This window comes from Lissotriton vulgaris, chromosome 5, assembly GCF_964263255.1.
Source record: "Lissotriton vulgaris chromosome 5, aLisVul1.2, whole genome shotgun sequence".
Classification (NCBI taxonomy): domain Eukaryota; kingdom Metazoa; phylum Chordata; class Amphibia; order Caudata; family Salamandridae; genus Lissotriton; species Lissotriton vulgaris.
Window position 1 is genome coordinate 1,049,649,038 of NC_141693.1, and position 21,742 is coordinate 1,049,670,779.

General features: G+C 45.6%; 1 protein-coding gene across 4 annotated transcripts in view; it reads left to right on the forward strand.

The window, feature by feature from the left end:
* Positions 1 to 21,742, forward strand: part of SUFU (SUFU negative regulator of hedgehog signaling) — a 561,046-nt gene that overhangs the window by 264,203 nt on the left and 275,101 nt on the right. For 2 of the 4 annotated variants that reach the window (XM_086922691.1, XM_086922694.1), the window contains exon 7: positions 5,333 to 5,489. In XM_086922691.1, the coding sequence (XP_086778817.1) occupies positions 5,333 to 5,489 (157 nt within the window). The remainder of the gene's footprint in view (positions 1 to 5,332; positions 5,490 to 21,742) is intronic. The other 2 variants (XM_086922692.1, XM_086922693.1) reach the window with 2 other exon arrangements.

A 21,742-nucleotide genomic window follows, 5' to 3' on the forward strand; every position in this document is an offset into this window, starting at 1 on the left:
CTGTAATAAACACCCAAGAAGGGTTCCGGCTGAAACAAAGTCTCTAAAAGCGATATTATTTTTTACTAACTACCTCGCATTGATGAGAAACCCCTTTCAGTCGTCAGACTGGAAGCGGGCTTAGATACAGTAGGAATCGACTGTAACTTCAATATATTCCCCTTTCTAAAATCACAGCTTTGGCACCCAACAAATATTCTATCTAAAAGAGCCTCTGGGTCGATGGTATGGTGGCAAGACTTAACTTAAGGCCTAAGTTCAAGCAGGAGCTTTCTTTCATAACAAAGCCTTACTTGAGGGCAAGTAGCAGGAAGGGCATCCTCCCTGGCGCAATCTTGGCGCGGACGGGCGCAGACGAAGCTAGTTAAGGAATCATGCTTGAACATGATGGAGCTAGATCGCATGAAAGAGCAAGAGATTCGTTTTCTGACTGTTTCTAATCTTTGGGGACATTTATTTCACCTAGTCTTGGGTGTGTAGGATAGAGCATGCCAGAATACGGATCTTTCTATTTTGAGGAACTTCCATTAAATCCTTTCATATTAGTTGGATAGGTGGCTAATTGGTTAGCAGCGGACTGCAAGTTTATAGTTGGCAGTTAAGGTTGGAAGTTCTTTCTGACTAACCTACAGTCCTGGAGAGATTTGTGGATGAAGCATTGTCTCAAATTATGAACTCTTTCTAATTGGGAGCCAATGAAGGGATCTGAGCACATCTGCACACCTCAAGTACCAGGCCAGTCATTTATGGGAATAGTAGATGGGAAGTAGGAAGCAGATGGCGGAAAGCACTTGTGGTACCCAAGATCACATGAAGGAAGAAGATGAGATGGGGTGCTGAGGGCATATAATCATGGCTTCTGACTTTTTTTGTTTCTTCCTTTAGTGGGCTTCTCTGCCACAGTTGGCTTCTTGGTGGCATTTTTTACTCCCTTCTTCAATTTTATTGTAGATGTGTGTATCGTCAGCGTGCACATGATATCAGACTGCAGTTGCCAAGAGAGTGGAATAGTTCCTCTAGCAACAGCTTTGAAATGGGCTAAAAATCCCAGGGAGGCTGGAGTCATTTTCTTATGTAGGCCTCTCCCTCTCAGGGAAGCTTGAATACATCTCAATTGAAGTAAATATATGTCCATCCTGTGGTGTCCCACAGACTTGTATAATTTAAAGATTTCAGAAGTGTCATAGTCCGAACAGAACATCTAGAAGAAGCTTAATGTGGCGATAATAGTATTTGAAAAAATGTGAGCCTGTGTAGCAGATGAATCTGCTAATATATCACCACAGGTGATTTAACCTTTCTATCTGTGTTGCATGGTTATTTCTGGATCTTTGTTCATGCAATTGACAGATTTATCCATCTCATAAAAATGCTTTATTTGATTTTACTTGTAATATTTGCCTTTTTTATACTAACCATATATTTTTAGGTCTCAACCAGACAGCGCATGTGCTGTCTCTTAGAGACATGTTTGCAGTTAGTTGGTTACAGTCTGCCAAAAGTCTTACTATTTGTTAGATGCAATGTTGCTCTTGTATTCTTCATTGCAGTTTGCCATGGCATACATGTGCCATACCTCTTCTTGTGTTTGACCCTCCCCTAGAACATAAACCAAGTACTTGTGTCCATCCACTGCTCTGGGTTTTTAGAGCTACTTTTTTAATTGCGTTTTCCATTCCATAGGAGTGCTTTTGTTTTTACTCACTCCTTTCCCCATTCGTGTTGCTTCATTTCTGTCTCAGCCCTCCGTGTCTGCTTTTTCTTTACCTCCACCACCCTTTAATTGTGGTTAACCACTTGGACGCTATTGAAATCAGGCCCATATAATGAGATTTCCATTTAAATGAATGGGCAGTGCATGACGAGTTACCCTTGTCATTAGCATTGAAGAGGTTAAGCACTCCATAGTAGTGCTTGCTACTTAGGTTCTGTTCCTATTTCTTATGGAATAACAAACAAGCAAATGCTACTGACTCGGTATGCCGTGTAGCTTTCTCCACCCTCTGCACCGTCCTTCTCAGTAGATATTGTTGCTTCCCCATCGCACTTGGGAGCAGGCGAAACTGTAATGTTTTGCAGCAAGAACATGAGCTGCAGCAAGATAATGCATAACAGTATATTAAGCCCTATTCTGAAAAGGTTGTAAAGGGAGAGTGGTTATGAAAACTAGGGTCCCACAGCCCATGCACTCTGTGCTGTCTACTAGCAACTTTTAAACTGTTCGCTGTTGTAGCTAAAAGTCAATTAAAAAGAAGGAAGCAGTATAAATCAACAATTCCAGCCCATGGCATTAGAGGCATGCAAGTGAACCGTGGAAGAGTTTTCTCGACATTGCAGCTACGGACTAGTACGAAATAAAGCTGATATGTAGTGAAACAGAATTTGTCAAAATTGCAGTTGTTCGCCTGAAGCAACACAAATTTTATGCAAAGACAGTAAAATACAGAAAAATAGGAAGGTTTGATTGAGTAGCAAAATAGCCACATTTTAAACAGCTGCCAACCATTTGAAACTGGATATTTGGGCTTCCCTTCGTATACCAGTAATGGAATAAATGTGCCATGGGCCTGAAAAGTTTTGTTTTTTTTTACTTTTCAAAACAAATTGACTACACTACACAGCTATTGACGATAGAGAGGACCATGCAGTTCATTGCCATAATGCTCCCACTTCCTCATGGCACCTCTGCCCCTTCCTCTTTATTGCACTACTGCACCTCCTTCATGTCATTGCTTCTCCCCTTTCCAACTCGTGCTACAGTTCCCCTTCTTCATCGCATCGCATCGCATCTCACTCCACCCCGCTCTACTGAACCCTACTCCACCCCACTTCAGGCTGCCCCAATCGACCCCAATCTATGGGGTGACAACATTTTGAGAAGTAAAAACTGGGAGAGGCCAGACATAAAGGCATAACTAAAGCCTTTAGTCTTACTTCTATATCTGGCCTATCCTTTTTTTGCATATCTTTGTGTGTGTGTGTGTATGTGTGTGCATATATATATGTGTGTATATACACAATTTAGCTTTGGCTGTGAACATACAGCCCCCCCCCCCCCCCCCCCCCCCCCCCGGCTTCGATCCAAAATAAAAAAGTGGTAGTCTAACCAAGTTAGGTAGAATGCAAATGACATCACAGGGCATTACGTCAAGGACTTCGCACATTTTTAGCAGGTCTATCGTGAGTACTTTTAAGTACATTATGATATTTAACAAATTTGATATTGTGTCAGGGTTGTGCCAAAAAAGATGGTAGTCTTTGTTTCGCCTCTGTTGCATTTGCATCTAAGTGTGAGGCTCCAGACCGCGCCCAGCTAGGATCATATTGGAACAAATGGAGGCCTGATGGCCTCTTAACTTCAGCCTTTATCTTTGGGCCAGCCGGAGGTGAAAATAAAAATCCCCCTCCTTGTCTGCTGGTTGGTGCTGGGAATAGATGGCAGACAATGTGCTGGTACTGCTGAACATTGTCATGTTCAGCCTACTTTAGTGTAGACCAGCCTCTTGGCAGAGTAGACAGCATCTACCATGTGAAAATAGCGGGTACATACAGTCTATCCATGGTTACCCCCAGACATGTGCCCTTTATATATGTAATAAACTGACATGTGCCCTGTATATATGTAATAAACTGTGGCAGGACCTTCCCCCTGTGCGCTTCTGCTCTCGTTCCTCTTCTCTCCTGCAGCAGATCTTCTTGTGTGCTGTCTTACTGTACGGATACCTTTCTTAAATTGTTTCAGACTCCAGAGGACCATGTGAAAGCAGAGCATACTTTTTAGTTCTGCTTTGCAGAATGACCTGACCATTGTCCCAAGAACCAGGACCTATTTAAAAGTAGAAAAATGTCAGGGCACCGGACCGGTCCTCTGAAAAAGGACTGTCTGGGGAAATCTGGAACGTCCGTTCACCCTACCAATCTACCCCACTTCTGTCTGTCCCGATCTACCCCACTCCAGTCTAGTTCAACCTACCCCACTCTAATCTACCTCAATATTCCCCACTCCAATCTATCCCACTAAGATCTACTCCACACCATTCTACACCACCCAGCCTACACCAACCTACCCCACCCAATCTAATCCACTCCAGTAGATCACCCTTCTAACCACTCCACCCCAATCTGCCCTAATACAATCTACCCCACTAAAATCTTCACCATTTCAAACCATACCAATCTACACCACTCCACTATAATCCAATAGAACCCCATCCAATCTATCCTACTTATCTACTCTACTCGAACCTACCTCACTTCAATCTACCCCACTCCAACGTACCCCAACCTACTCCACTCCAACCTACCCTACCCAATCTAACCCACTCCAGTCTACTCTATTCTGTCCCCTTCCAATTTACCCTACCCCACTTCAACTACTCCAGTTTACCTCACTCCAATCTGCCCCACTCCTATCTACCCAAACCTACCCCAGTCTACCAGGTTCTAATATGCCCACCCCAATCTACCCTAATCTACCCCACCACAGTGGACTCCAACCTACTCCACCATAGTCTTCCCCAATCTATCACACTACAATCTACCCCGCCGGCGAGACCTATTGGCTTTGCCACTGCTTGCTTAAGAAAGCTTCCTTGATAAGTAATTTAGGCATTCTATGTGGATATGTAAATCATGACTTTCTAAGTATGTATTGGTATTTATATAGCGTAGCAAACCTCGCTAGGGAGCAATGCAGCCCTGTTCTTTACATGGAGGATTGAGGGCGATCTTTTTGTACTCCGTGTACTGCAGCTATGGCCCCTCCTGTGAGTTTGAAGTTCTGGATTGATAATAATCTAATGCAGGGATTTCAGGCCCCCATGTTTTAGTGAAACCGGACTCAGACCGGTCATATCACAAATGAAGACGAGTAATTGCCAGGTACTGTGTCCTTTTAGATTTTGTTTGTGTGAACATATTCCTTGAATTTCTTGAAATAATTAGCCATATGAAGTAAGCCCTAGTTGGTGACATCCATTGAACCTCTCCTGATCCTAATGCTAAACATATTTTCTTATAGTGGTAACTGAGCTTTAGTGGAGTTGGGATGTTTATGCAGATATTTCTAAAGCCAATGGAGCATTGATACTCGTGATTCAGATTCTCCGTGGAAATATCAAGCAGCCTTGTTTTACTTTTGTAGTTTCATTGTTTCAGCTAATCGATAAAAGAACATTGAAAACGTTTTTATGTTGTCATGGCATTTTCCCTTGGAATATTGACTTTGCAATTTAGAGATTTTATGCAACGTTCCACAAAGGCCATTGTGTTTTTATGAAATTTGTAAATATGTGTATTCTTAGTTGTGTTTCTTAATATTTATTTTTCAAAGCAGGAGAGAGTTGATAAAGGTATTGAAACAGATGGCTCAAACCTCAGTGGCGTGAGTGCCAAGTGTGCATGGGATGATCTCAGCCGGCCACCTGATGACGAAGATGACAGTAGAAGTATCTGCATTGGAACACAGCCAAGGCGTTTGTCTGGTAAAGGTAATTGGCCGTATTTGAGAAATTATTGCGCCCCTTGCTCATAATGTATTCTAAGCAAGCAGATACATGTTACCTATCAGTGCATTGACAAGCACCTGTTTTACTGAATCTGTCATTTTCGGGGGGGGGGCGGGGGGTCACTGGCCAAGCAGGGGCTACTGGGGCCACAATTGTAGTGTTCGGGGTTGTTTGCTTCTGGTGTCCTGGGGCCACCCTACTTTGGATCTGCAAACTGGGCCTGCAAACCCTTCTCAGGGCAGCGTGCAGAATCATTCGGATGGATATTTCTATCTGCAGATTTCTCTCCTTTAGAATATCCCCGGACACCATACTGGTTCCAGAGGTTTTCTGAGCAGGGCTCCATTGTGGGGCTAAGTGCTGCAATGTGGCACCATGTTGACATAGTTTATCCCTGGAAGTGAGTGAACGAAGTCGCATGTAAGCACCACCCTTGCACGCCCACATCAGTTCCTTTCTTTCCACGTATTTTCAAATACATGTACGTGATGGACTCGTAGGAACTATGCCTCTGATATTTGGCCTTTGGGCATGTTTCCCAAGTCGTGTGAGGAATGTGCCCGTATTCACCTGAAGATTATTTGAGACTGTGAAGCAAAACTGTAGGTCACCAAACAAGTGGATGCAGTGACCTTTTGTCTGAACTCTTGTTCCATGTATGTCTTTGTGGGTCATGTACTCGACTATATGATAGTAATGTGTGCACATAAACAACAGCTGCATTCTTGGGTTATGGCTAGGTGCTAGCGCCTTGGCTAAAAAAATAACAAGGGACATTGTTGTTTGACCTTGTTGGTAGTGCTCAGACTAATTCCCAGGAAAAGAACAGAAAGCGAAAACATATGCAGGTTCTTTGTGAAAGTACAATGTGGTGCAAAAGCAATCACGGATGTAGAATTTCTAAAGCGTGACGCCCAGGGCATATTGTTTGGGGTCAAAGGCAACAAGTTTTCATGTGTATTTAGTCCTTGGGAAAAGTAGGCCCAACCCCTTGCAGCACAAACCCTTTAGCTGCCAGTTTGCAGTCAAAGTTTAGCAATATGAGGCTATGTATAATGCTCCCAGAATGTCCTCCGATTTGATGCATATATTTACAGAAGCTTGAAAGCAAGATTGATGATCCTTTGCTTTCAAAATAAAATGTTGATTAAAAAATAAAAGCAGGAAATGTCAGGTACCATTTCTTTGCAGCATCATTTAGTAACGTGATACTGCATGCTAGTATTTCCCAAAAATATTCATAATGGAAAATCAATGTAACCAGTTTCAATAAGATTATGGGAAACAAAAATAAACAAGCATTGGCAAAGCCAGTAGCTCTGAAATTGGTGGTCAGCTTTTTAGTTTTGACAATGTGCAACTTGTGTTGGCCTGTTTTTTTTTTGTAAAACCTTATTCGTGTGGGAGCTGCCAGCCCCTTGCCATTATAACAAACATTGGCAAAAACAAAAATTATTTTTGGTCTCAAAAAGCACACGATGCCACAATAGTTACGTGCACTGAACAAAACTACTTTGTGCACCGAAATGCTCCTTGTGAAAGAGCAGAATGTTGTCACTCACAGTGAAGTCAGCCGATACAGAGAGAGGGAGATAGATTTTTTTTTTAATTCTTTTTATTAAACAAAAGAAAGGACATTACAAAACGAAAATCAACTCTCAGGTGAATGCATTCGATTTCAAAGCATGGAACATAGCAACACAGTTCAGAATCACATATCCAACATTAACAGTAGGTCAAGGGAAATCCTGTCCTTCTGAGTCTAATATAGTCACTGGCGGCTCACAAATTCCTCCCCGGTGACTATTCCATTCATCACAAACCTTACTCCACTTCTGCGGGCAGCCCCTGGCCACATATACCGATCTCTCACGGAACATGCACCAATCAAGATCTTCCGACCATTTCTTAAGCCTAGGCGGCTGACTGGCACCCCAAAGTTGAGCGATATTACGTTTGGCCACCATAAAGGCCAAAGTCACCCATTGCTTCTGGTATACATTCAGGTCAGTCTGCTCCCACACATTCAACAGACATCTCCGGGCCTCCGGCCGGATCTCAGCACCTAAAACTTCTCTCAGCTCCTCATGAACATGTGTCCAATACCTCTGAATATCATCACAATGCCAAAGGATATGCATCAATGTCCCAACCTCCCCACAACCTCTTCTACAGACTCCCCTCTCGGCCCTCCCCATTTGCACCAGACGGGGCCCCGTTATGTAGGATCTATGCAAAATCTTCAACTGCACTAGCCGGAGCCTCATCTGGATAGCTACCACTTTAGGGGACGACACCGCCTCTGTCCAATCCTCATCATCAAGCTCTAATCCGTCCACACCCCACTGTGTCCCGAGTCGAACCAAGGGGTCGTCCGAGTTATTAACTAACCTCCTATAAATTAGCGAGATGGTTTTCTCAGGAATGTGACCATCCATCACACGGTCCTCAAGAGGAGATGGCTCTGGAAGCTCCATATCCTTGGGAACATGAGTAGTGAGAGCATGCCGAACCTGCAGATAGCGAAAGTACTCGTGATGCAGCCTATACTGCTGTACTAGGGATTTGAACGTGAGCACTGAATTCTTACCCCACACATCTTTAATCTGCGTAATCCCTATGAGATCCCATCTATCGAATCCCTTGGACCTCCACAAACTGCCCAACCTTTCGAAATTCAAGAGGGGGGTCGCGAGTGTCAATTTGTTCTCCCACCCAAGACCTCTATTGGCAGTGAGCCATACCTGCACCGCATGTGCGGTCGGGCCAGTTAAGGGAAATCTCCCGGGCCTAGCGTATAAAGCTCGGTCAAACATTCCCCCCGGAGCCTGGCCCCGGTCCATAGCATGACCTGGATCTCCGGGGAGCCCGTAGGTAATATTATTCACTGCTGCCAGCTGTGAGGCCCAATAGTACTTCTGCAAGTCTGGGAGCCCGATTCCACCATCATACCATGGAAGGGTCAGCTTATTGAAGGCAATTCGGGCCCCACCATCCCAGAGTACCTGTCGCTGGAGAGCCTCTATCTCCTTGAAGTATGTCGATCGTGTTGTGCAAAACGTATAAGAACTGGGCAGGGCCATGATTTTGAAGAGGGCCGCCCGCCCAAACAAGGAGAGCGGAAGAGCCTTCCAACGCTCCACGTCTTTCTTGCATCTATTCAGTGGAGAAGCCAGATTTCTATCATACCGTATCTTCGGATCCAGTGTGATAAATATACCCAGGTATTTGAACCCCGTAGTCTCAATATGAATAGGGCACAACGCGGGGATCACTGGTGGGTTCCCCACTAATATAAAAAGCACCGACTTTGCCCAGTTAATAGCAAGCCTAGAATATCGACCAAAAATCACCAGCATATCGAGAAAGTTCCGGAAAGACTCCTTAGGGTGTGTGAAATAAAGCAAAACGTCATCCGCGTATAGAGAGATCGTATCTTCCCAGTCTGGCGTCCACCGCAAACCCCGTATTGACCTATCCCACCGAACCCAGGCCGCCAATGGCTCCATAGCCAGGGCAAAAAGCAGCGGGGACAGTGGGCACCCCTGTCTGGTGCCCCTCTCCAAGAGAAAGTCGCCCGACTTGCACTCTGGCCAAGGGTTTCGCATATAGCAGGCGCACCCAACCAACAAATTCATCCCCGAAACCCAGCTTTGCCAATACTGCAAATAGGTATCTCCATTCTATCCGATCGAAGGCCAGTGTGGCATCCAGGGACTCCCAAAACACTTTGGTTCGTGAATTTTGGAGGCACCACCGAGAACACCGTGTAGCCTTCGCAGGTTCAGCGCTGTGCTGCGACGCGGCATAAACCCGGACGGATCCGGGTGAATCAGGGTGGTGATCACTTTGATCAACCTAGTGGCCAAGAGTTTCGCCAATATCTTGGGTTCCGCATTAAGAAGCAATTTGGGCCTATAAGAGGAACAGTGTGTTGGAGGCTTACCAAGCTTGTATATTACTACTATATTGGCAATCCGCTGATCATAAGGGAGTTCCCCTTTTTCTTTACTTTCTAGGAACATGGCACGTATGTGAGGGGCAAGTATATTAGCATTCAACTTATACAATTCGATGGGTATCACGTTGGGCCCCGTCGCTTTACCCGATCGCAGTTGGCTAATAGCTTGAGGTACCTCATCAGCCGACCACGCCGAATCAAGATAAGCCCTATCTTCATCCGTCAGACGCGGCATAATTATATCCTTGATCATTTCGGCGTTATCCCCCTCGGTGAAGTCTCTACCGGCCATGTAAACCTTCTGGTAATCAGCAGAGAACTCATAAGCAACAGCCTGCGGTTCCGTAATCTTACGTGATCCCAGCCCTTCCAATTCAGGCACTAACCTGGAGGCACGCTCCCCGTGCTCGAGTCATGCGATCAGTTTACCCACTTTATCGCCGTGTTCGTAAATACGGCTCTGGACGACATTATATTGCGTCACGGCTCTATTCCTAACAAGATTTTTGTATTCCTCCTCTCGAAGGAGCAACAAATGGAGCCCCGCCTGCGTGTGCGCCCTGGCAACCGTCTCCTCCAGGAGTATAACCTCGGCCTCTTTCCACGCCACCTTCACCTGGCTCACCCTCTTCTTCCGGACACCAAAGACAGTACTTAACCTCTGGCAACCAATTTATGGGCCTCCCAAAGAGACTGCGCAGAATATACCGACCTTTTATTCTCCTTAAAATAACTATCGGACATCCGGAGAATCTTCTTCTTAATAACAGGGTCTTTTAACTGCCAGGCGGCAATAGGAGCCACCCTACCGACCGTAGGCATATCTAGAGCAAGGGAAAGCCATAACAGGGAGTGGTCAGAGCCATTGTCTGACCAAGGGTGGTGTGGAGTGCAAAAAAACGATGGATTTAGGCCCAGATCTTTGTACTGGGGTGAATGTAAGACATTGTTCTGCATTCTGTCCATCAGCTGTGTTTTTTGCAATTTTCACCCCGAGTGGGCTAGGTATGCTCAGACGTGAGTCCCAGGCTCTCCACATCACTGGAGTCAAGCTATCCAGGCTGAAGAAGGCTGATAGCCAGAAACCGGTCCTTGGATGCTTGATTCCGGTCTAGGAAAGACATGGCTTGGTAGTTCGGGCTGGACTGTTCCCATGAGGCAAAGGGTCAAGGCTGATTTGCATATAGCCATTGTCTGACCTAGGGTGGTGTGGAGTGCAAAAAAACGATGGATTTAGGCCCAGATCTTTTGTACTGGGGTGAATGTAAGACATTGTTCTGCATTCTGTCCATCAACTGTGTTTTTTGCTCTATTCTATTCAAGCATGTGAATCTATGAAAGACACCCTAATACTGGAGAAGAACAATTGTTACTTCCCTTTAAACAGGTGGTTCTCCAGTAATGGTGTCTTTCATAGATTCACATGCGACCCACCCTCCTCCCCTCAGAGGCTCGCTTCTCCTCATCGACTCTTTTGTCACTCTTGTGCTACGATAATCTGAGGGTCTGAGCTCTGAGGAGAAGGTTCTGGAAGGGTGCTGGCGTCTGATTGGCTGTAGTTTGGACTACCATAATGACAGGAATAGGTTACAAGTGTTTTTTTTTCTCTCTCATGTATTCCTATGTAGGAATTGGTTTTGAGCCTTTATTATGTATTTACTACTACTATTTCATGTATTATGTATTACATACATATGTTATTGGTATGTTATTGCTATTTTATTTATCGTGGGACTCCCACTTTGACGACGGGGAATATTCAAGCATGTGAATCTATGAAAGACACCAATACTGGAGAAGCCCCTGTTTACAGGTAAGTAGCAATTGTTCTTAGGTGACCACTGTGAGATAATTAGGACAAGGAAGCATTTATGCTTGGGCTGGCGGGATAGAAGGGCTTAGACATGGAGAAACAACTCACATTTTCAAGCTTTGCTGTATTAGTTGTAATATTGGCTGCTCATCAATTATGTGCACTCACATTTGTTAAACACAAGGGGCAATTATCTACCTCTGGAGTAGATAAGATTGGACAAAGTAGTGCACACACATCTAGGTTAAAAGGATGTTTCGGTAGATGATCTGCTTTTTGTGAGCTTCTCTAGGGCAAAGAAAGCGAACACTATGCAGAAAAAGCGATATGGCACAGTAGATTGTCCTCTGCATTAAGATTTGCTATGCACTAGCCAAAAAGCAGCTTCTGGAAGTTCTAAGAGCCCGTTCCACCAGGGCTAAAGCTGGCACCACTGGTCTGACACACAGAGTGCCTGTACTTGCTATCTGTCAGGCTGCAACGCAGGCATCCGAGCACACGATAACGAGCGCTCCTGCCCTGACTGCCAAGTCTGACGGGAAATGTCATTTTGCCCGTTCAGTCCTTTCTGCGTGACATTTTGGTGTAAGCCCAATTGGAGAAGTACTGCTTAGGTATCTTATCGTAAAGGTGAGGAATCTGCAGTTAGAAGTATTCATCTGAATAAGAAATTAGTTATCTTCAGCCATACTATTTGTGGTGGAGTGGTAGAGTGGTCTTATTTTACGATCTAAATAGGTCACAAATTAGAGATCTTCATACTGGTCCCTCCCAGTTGTTTGGTACCTCTCACCCAAGGGCATGGAAAGAGTACAGGAGGAATCTGACATCAGCTCACAGGGGTGGCGCTTAAATGCTGCATCTCATCACTTCTGGTGCAGAATAAATGTTCACGTGGAGCCACACAGTGCCACCTAGCGACGTGTGGGAGCACTGTGTAGAAAACCTTTAAATTCAGTCTGGCGCCTGGTGGAAATCTAAATGTGAGGAATCTGTGGGGCAATAGAGTATCCACCAGAAAGAGCATTACTGAAGGTAAGTAACTTGCGGGTCACAGGTTTCTCATAGAGGTAGTCAAAAAAGAGAGGTGCCTAAATCCTACTATAGCACATGTATTTCTCCACTAGGTTGCATACTCCAGATGCTACAGGGGTTATCTTCACTGAAATCAGTAGACTCTATAAAATGTAGGTATGAGCTCTCTGTGGATGCAGATGAGTAGCACTCATAGTTTCTATGACTCCTAGGTAAATCTGTAGCTGCCTTACTAGACAGTTCTCTTTAAGCTTTGTTATTTTTAACACATGGATCCTACATATATTTATAGTAACATTCACAGCCAAAGTTTATTTCAGGCGATGGTTGTACTTGACATGTCTGCTGGTTGTTAAGCGTAAGTGCAAATATATGGATTACAGATAACAGACCCGCTCATGGGTACTACTCGTTTGCTTTTCCTCTCCTTCAGACTGCGGTGTGGTTCATTTAAACAACCAGAGTTCTATACTTTGCTTCTGTCCTTTCTCTGTAAAGATCTAGCTTGTACGTAGACATCTGACAACTCTGGTTCTCTGATGTAAATCCTGTATGAACGCTGCTGGACTGCAGCATGCAAATCTGTTCCTTGGTTGCTTCCAATGTGAAACTTGCAAAATAAGGTACATTAATGCCTGTACTATAGAGCAGTCGATTCTGTCTCACAAACACACTGTTTTAATACGTACAATGCCATAATGCTGCTGCTTATAACCCATGTAAATTTACCATAGCATAATGATAAATCTGTAAACATATACATCAGTATAATTGCCTCATATGTATGAATTAATAATCGAGATAAAACAGACAATATTGTTCTCCACGTAAAGGATTGGTTGGGGGTAAAATGTGTTTTAGAACTTTTTCCCAGATATACTCCACACCATAACAAAAACTAGTCACTTAGAGCACGTTCTGGCTGGTTTAAATAACTAGTGTGCAAGAAAATCCAAAACACTTACCAAACAAAAGTTAGTCATATCGACTAAACCTCCTTCGCTTCCCCTATCTTGTGACTAAATAGTACCCCTGCAGCATTAATTATGGTTCTACATAAAAATTGTGCTATCATGAAAAAAGCCTCCAGCTAATGGGTTGGAAATAATGTATATGGTTTGCAAAGAATTTCAGAAATGTCCTCTTTCTTACAGTGGAACAGGCACATTCCTAACAGGAACAAAGTGAAACATCTCAGGAATACACATTCAGATTCACAGTTTGCAGTCAGAAGTTTGTCACCAAACGATCATCTGAACCGAAGGAGCAGCCACATGCTCACCAAATTTTTCCGCTAAGTTAGTTGTGCGTGAGGTCACATTCCAGCTAAATCACGGATGACCAATTTGGAGCCATGAAGTTAGATTCATGCCAGATTTTCTGAGAAATACTGGACTGTAAATTGCTTTCTTTTATGTTAAAAGCACAAAATGTGTATCTCCTATGGATACCTATAAATCTGGAATAGATGCAGGCTTCTGTTGGCCACAATTTGTTTAAATTAACCATAAACATTATTTCGATTTTTTTTTTTTTTACTAGTGGGGCTGGTACCGTTAGAAGTTGATAGACTGTAGAAAAGGTTTGTGACATTGTTTTCACATTCACTAGACAGTGCTGTAGCAGCAAAACTCTTTACCCCTGCTAAACTGTCCTCATCACTCCCACAAGAAAAACGCACAATCTCGACACTAGTTTAAAACTGGGCATCCAGCCCTTCTGCCTCTGAGCAACATGTTTATTCCCACCGCTCTTCTCTTCTCCCATGAATGGCCAGGCTCAGTCCGTCATTCTCGGATACACCAGCCGCAACTGCTTTCTACTGTTGTGCTTTAGCCTCTCAATTAATTAGGCACTTTGAGCTACTAAAATTCCAGAATTGTTTTTGGGCTGGTTTTTATTTATTATCTAAGTGGGGTTAGTCATGTAGTTTGTTTTGATCATGTGATTTTTATATTGTTGGACCTCATTTTCTTTTAAGGGGCTCATAATAAGTGCTGTGAAGGTAAGTTAAACATACTTAAAGGGCAGTATTATTCTTCTCTGTCAGACCTGGCATCTTTGTTGTGCCTTTACCCTTGTCGTTTTTGCTGCTGACCGACTGTTTGCTACATTTAGTTTTTTCTGGTATTAGGACTCTGGGCTCTTTACCACTGCTGTCCAGTGCTAAAGGGCAAGTGCTCCCTTTGTAAAATATATCTGAATTGCTTTGTCCATGACTGGCATATTTAATTTACTGGTAAGTTCCAAGTAAAGTGCACCCGGTGTGCTCAGGACATGTAAATCAAATGCTACTAGTGGGCCTGCAGCACTGATTGTGCCACCAGCAGGGGTAGCTCTGCAAACATGTCTCAGGCCTCCCATTGCAATGTCTGTTATTGCAGATTTAAACTGCCATGTTGGCCTGGCAAATGCACCCACTTGCCAGCCCCAAACCTTCCCTTTTATTACATATAAGGCGCTCCTAAGATAGGCCCAAGTTAGCCTAGTGGGCAGGGTGCAGTGTATTTAAAAGTTAGGACATGTGCTGGTGTGTTTACATGTCCTGATATTGGAATACTGCAACTTTCAGTTTTTACTATTGCAAGGGCTATCTCCTCCATAGGTTATCATTGGAGCTGCCTTGTAATCCCTGACAAGTGTAACTTCCAATTGGGCAGAGATGGAGATTTGGAGTATGGGGTCCCTGGGCTCACAATTTAAAATGCATCTTTTAGTGAAGTTGTTTTTTAAATTGCGTGTCTGAAAATGTCACTTTTCGAAAGTGGGCATTTTCTTGCTTTACCATTCTGTGCCTCTACCTGCTTCTATAATCCACATTTAAAGGAGGGTGACAGTTGGGCTGTTGTGCATTCACTCTAGACAGTCACTTATAGAGGTGTGCACGGCATATCCTGATGGCCCCATTACCAGGCTGATGGGTTTTCCTGAGCTAAAGTGGTGGTAGGAGACACCTGAATAGGACGGTGCCTGTCCTCACACAAAGAAAGCTGTCTCCATCCCCCTGTAGTGTGTCCGGAGCCAGGTCACCGAAAGGCAGGGTCTTGTGCACTACGGAGACTTTCCTTTTAAACTTTGCCTAGTTCAAAGGCAGAAACTGGTATAAGCACTGGAGCTGTGACACCATAATTTCAGAACACTTCTGGACTAAAGGACTTTCTACCAGGAAGAAGAGCTGGATGTTGTAAGAGGAGAGTGCCGGTTGCTTTGTGTGCTGGCATGCTGCTTGCTGTTTCTGACCCGGGAGTGAAAGGACTGGACTTTGCTTTCTAAATCCTTCTTCCAAGGTTCTCCAAGGGTGTGTGTGTGCTTGCCTTCTGTAAAGAAGTCTTAAAGCCATCAAAGACTTTACCACCAGTGCCTAGGTCCTGCTGCTGATAGCCCTGACTTGCCAAGTGGTGCAAAATCCAGTTTCTGGACCCTTCGAAGTAGAATCTGGTGAACGTAAGAAGAAAATCCACACATTTACTCTCAGCCCTGTTTTTCTGACACAGCACCGCCGTGTAGCTGAAAAAGCAGTGCATCACAGCTGTGCGGCCGAAGAATTGGCATAGTGCCTGCCATGCCGCTGTGGAATTACCCAAGTGCTCAGCGCTATCGCCGACATCCGTGGCACTCTCTCCGACTCCAGTCCTACTGTGCAGCTGAAGAATCAAACGCATCACCTGCTTTGTGGCTGTGAGATTGACGCAGTGTTTGCTCCACCGCATCGACACCGTGCATCTGGATTTTTGACGCATCGTTCCTGGGCAGCAAGATCTTCATCGATGCTGCTCACCTAAAAGGAATCAAGGCAGCATGTCCGGAAACCGATGCATCACCTGCCCTCACAGTAAGGAACAGTTGCATCACCTCCCCTGACAGTAAGAAACTGACATATTGTCTCCCCTGCATTGCAGTAAGGAACAGTCGCATCACCTCCCCTGACAGTACGGAACTGGCGCATCACCTCCCCTGGGAGTAAGGAACCCACACAACTCTTTGCTTTTCAGGCGCCTCACCTCCCCATATCCTGTCTTCGTCTTTGATGCTAGTGCATCCCAGGTACTTTTGCTAAAATGAATCCATCCATAGGTTTCTATGGAATAAACTGAATGAACCTTTTAAAAGTGATAACTTGACTTGTGTTTGTTGGATTTTTGTCGTTTTGGTCTTGTTTTATTCAGATAAATATTGATTATTTTTTCTATACTGGTGTGATGCCCAGTTGTAGTGTTTTCACTATGTTACTTTGTGTGTATGTAAAAATGCTTTGCACATTGCCTCTGAGATAGGCCTCACTGCTCGTGCCAAGCTGCTAAGGGGGGGTGAGGAGGGGGTTATCTTAGGTGTGTAATCTCCTTACCCTGACTAAGGGTCCCTACCTGGACAGGTTGCAACCACTGCCAACTAGAGACTGCGTTTCTAACATTCCCAGTATATGGAAATAGCGCTTTGTTGTGGATTGTAATAGAATTTACCAAAGTTGGGAAATATCAGTTCATTCATTTATTCAACTTGAAAGAACTTCTGGTTTTCCAGTATTTTAATTTCACAGTTGAAGAGATTATAAGGTCTGAGCTAAACATCATTTGGAAGAGGTGTACATTGTTTGAAGTACAAACAGATAGTTACAGACGCAGTATTCCAGAAAACTTGCAATAAAAAAATCAAAGTTTGTTCAGAGTGATACCAAGTTTTAAAAGCGTATTATTCTGATTATTTTCCACTTTCCAGAAAGGCCACTGTTAAGCCTACATATAGAGGGTATATACGCTTGTATGTAGTATGACCCATCTCTGTGTTGGTTCATTTGTTTCTTGGCTGAAATAGCGATGGCTTCAATGAAGTTCGTAATAGAACTGACTTTATTGTTACGGTGGTATGGGCTAAATGATAGCATGAATGTGATTGGGACAATGAGTGCATGGACAAATTTATATTGATCAGGCTTGGGGGCTGAACTTCTCTTCATCTACTGTGGAACACACCTTTCTATTAACACCCCAGTTTCTTCTTTCCTCATCGCGGTCTCATAACCCAGAAATTCCTCTAAGAACTGGTACGCAAGTAGTTCTTCCATTTTTTTTTTTGTGTAAACACATTTTATTAATTTGATGTAGGTCAATGAAAAACAGCCCGCAGAGCGTTGTGGCAGACATGATGAAAAGCACAATAAAGCAAGTAGTTTTTTCGTAGCCCAGGTGGGCGTTGACGTCCCACCTTTTGGTGTCCTTCCGTGACGTCGGCACGCTTCCTGTGGAAGCTCCCACCCTTGGGCGCCATCTTCAGATTCTTTTTCCCGCCGTTGGGTCTGGATCGTTCCCAGAAGGAGTTTTGGACGGGAAAAGACACAGAAGAATCGAATTTTGTAGGAAAAGACTGTGAAGACGACGAGGAAGAACATATAGAAGCCGGGACGACAAAAAAGAAGGAGATCTTCGACGTCCAACGAAGAATGCGCATACAGGGGGCCCCCTGAGCGCGAGAAATGGACAACACACCTTTCAAATTCTGCCGTAACTGCCACCACAAGTACGCGCAGAAGGACCAGCACCCGGTTTGCAACCTCTGCTTACCGGTCGAGACTGCAACGCTTGCTCTGCCTTCACACCGAAGACTCTCCACGTCAGAGAGCGACAGAGAAAGGCCAACTACACCATGCAGGGGAAGGGCCAACCACCGTCCCTTCGAGACCTGGGACTCTCGACCGACGAAGAAGACAATGTTGCCGGAGAAGACGATTGCTACACGGTCGTAGAGACCGATAAGAAAACTTATAAAGAGGTAGGAGAATCATCTACCCCAAATGCCCCCACAGACCATCGAAGGTCTGAATCAAAATCTCAAAAAACTGAGTCGAAGTCCTAGAAGGGAGCACTGGCGCCGAAAACTTTGTCGGCTGCAGTTGCATCCAAGGACAGAGAGCCCAGTGGATCCTTCGAGAAGGACTCCCAGGCGGCAAAGACCGGCGAAAAGCCAAGGTCGTCGAAGCACGTCTCCGAAAAGGAACGTTCGACTTCGAAAGAGAAGGCCCCAAAGGCCGCCTCGACGTCGACAAAGGAAACTAGGCCCGTTTCGACGTCGACGTCTAAGTACACAGCAAAGAGACCAGCAGAACAGTCCGATGCCGAACAGGCTGCCGAACTGGAAAGGAAGAAAAGACGGCTCGAGGCCGAAATGGATAGCATCCTACAAAGAAAGAAGGAGTTCGACGAACGACTCAAACAGTTCACGATTCCGTCGAAAGCACCGACGGTTATCGGCTAAGTAGAAGAAGAGGAGGAGGAGGATTTTGAGGCCGAAGAGCCGCAGAAAAGCCCCGAAACTCTAGAACATCAAGAGGATGAAGGATTCTACTCTGATGAGGAGGGTGACTACTACCAGAGGACTATCCTCACGTCGGCATCCTCTGGGACGCAGGACCTGGAATGGCAGGACCTCGACACCGAAAGTCCAGAAGAGGGCTTAGACACGTACCCTTCGAGGCCTTCGCCGCCAGACGACATTGGGGCGTACAATATGGTGATCAAGAACGGCGTTTAGAGTCAAACTTGACGAAGAGAAACAAAAGTCTGACTTCCTATTGGAGACCCTACTCCCCACGCAGACAAGAAGCCAGAATCTCCCAATGCTTGAAAGTGTCATGGCTCAGGGGAAGGAGGCGTTCAAGAAACCGGCGACATGCAGGTCCATTACGCCGAGGACGAAGAAGAAATACAAACACTCCACGAAAGATCCCCCGTACATCAGAGGGACAGTCCTGGCGGACTCCATTATCACGGCGACCGCAAGGAAGAGGGCAAATGTGCCGAACGACATCAGGGCCACCGCCAGACAAGGAAAGCAGGAGGATGGACCTGACTGTGAGAAAAATAGAAAGGAATGCAGCAATGCATTGGCGCATGGCGAACTCAAACGCCCTACTGAATAGGCACCAGTACCAAATCCTGGATCGAATTGGGCAGCTGATGCGTCACCTCCCACAAGAGTACCAACATAGAGCCTCACACCTCGTGGAGGATGGGACGAATGTGGCAAACGCTTGCCTCAAACAGCCTTGGATGGAGCAGACACATCCAGCAGGCTGATGATGTTGGGAATCACTGAAAGAAGGCAAGCCTGGCTCAGGATCTCGGGTATCAAACAAGAGGTTCAGCACAACATTCTTAGCACCCCATTCAAGGGGTAGACACTGTTTGGAGCACCGGTGGATGACAAACTCACCCAGCTCAAAAAGGAAAACGACACTGCAAGGTCCATGGGGGCCTTGCAATTCAGAGGAATGAAGAGGGGTACCCCGTCACGGAGACCGAACGGAAGAGCGGGAAACCAGTCAGGAACGTCGCACAGACCTTCCAGCAGTCCAACCAGGGAGATAACCAGGCACAGCAGGACACCAAAAACAAACCTGGCACAACCAGCAAAGGGCCCACGCCTTTAGCGGGAGAGGAAACGGATGTGGCTAGAACAAAAGAGGAGGCTGTCAAGCCACCTCTAAGTTATTCCGTCACACAGTACGTGCCCACCCGCACGACTCCTCCCAGGGTGGAGCACAAGAGGACCAACACAGGGTTACACGGACCAAATACCATGGAACATGTAACACCAGTAGGGGGCAGGCTAAGTCACTTCTTCAGAGATTGGAAGAAGATAACATCAGACAAGTGGGTACTGAACATCATACAGTTCGGATACTTTATAGAACTGGAAAGGTCATCGCCAAACAAAAAAACAAAAAAGAGAGCACAGTCAGGAAAAGAGCTGGAACTGCTTCAAAGGGAAGCGGAGGAACTGCTCCAAAAGGAGGTCATCGAACCAGTGCCATACCAAGAAAGGAACAAGGGAGTGTACTCCACCTACTTCCTGGTACCAAAAGTGGACGAAACACTAAGACCCATCCTAGACCTCAGGTTCCTGAACAAATACATAAAAACACAAAAGTTCAAAATGACGACAATGCAGGAGGTCATTCCCCAGATAGGGGCGAAGATTTCATGGCCACCATAGACCTCAAAGACGCCTACCTGCACATCCCGATGAACAGGCGGCACAAACATCTGCTCAGATTTACCATCAACAAACATCACTACCAGTTCACAGCCCTAGCGTTCGGACTAAAATCCGCACCAAGGGTCTTCACCAAGTGCCTCGCAGCAGTGGCAGCGCACCTGAGAAGGGAAGGGATCAATGTATACCCTTACCTGGACGACTGGCCAATAAAGGCAAATTCGCACAGGACATGCAAGGAACATGCCCAGCGCGTGACAAAGACTTTGATGGACCTGGGTTTCTCCATTCACTGGGGGAAATCCTCTATGGAACCAGAGCAAGTAAAAGTCTTCCTAGGGGCTCAGATCAACACCATACAGAGCAAGGTGTTCCCCAGCGACAAGAGGACACAGGCGCTACTGAAGGGGCGAGCTCTGACAGTGAGGACAGCGAGGAAGGTCATGGGCATGATGGCCTCATGCATACATCTAGTTACCAAATGTACGCCTCCACATGAGACCATTCCAAGAATGACTGCAAGAGCAATGGTCACAAGCTACAGGGATTTGGGAAGATCTAGTGATTGTAACGCACGCAGTGCAGGAGGAGATGTCGTGGTGGAACATGGAGAACGTAACAAAGGAAAACCTCTAACACCACCGACCCCAACGGTGACCATCACCACAGACGCATCCCAGAAGGGATGGGGAGCGCACATGAGCAAGCTCAGGGTGAGGGGTCTGTGCACTCCAGCGGATGCAGTCAAACACATCAACTACCTAGAACTGTAGACCGTGTTCCTCGCCCTGAAAGACTTCCAGACAAAATTGTACAGCCAGAGAGTGTTGATCCAGACGGGCAACACGACGACTATGTTCTACATCAACAAGCAGGGAGGAATGCAATCTCTGCCGCTATCGAACCTAGCGCAGGAGATATGGAGATGGGCCATCCCACTAGAGATAGAACTGCTAGCCATACACCTACCAGGGAAAGACAATGTGGAGGCAGACTGGCTCAGCAGACAGACATCGGCGTCCCACGAGTGGGAGCTCAATGCACAGGAAACGCTAAGGCTATTCAGAAGGTGGGGAACACCGACTATAGACCTATTTGCAACACACCAGAATGCAAAATGCCAAAGTTTCGCCTCCAGGCAACCAGGGGAAGGTTCCCTGGGGAATGCCCTATGGATAAGCTGGTCGAGGACATTTGCTTACGCTTTTCCCCCGATACCCCTGATACCCCTGATACACAGAGTACTCAACAAGTGCAGGACCAGCAACATGACTTTGATCCTGGTGGCACCACAATGTGCCAGGCAGACATGGTACTCACAAATAATGGAAATGGCACAAGGTGCACCCCACAAGTTCGGGAGAAGAAAAGACCTACTGTCCATGCAAAACTGAGAGGTTCTACACCCAAAACCAGAGAGCCTCAGCCTAGCAGCAT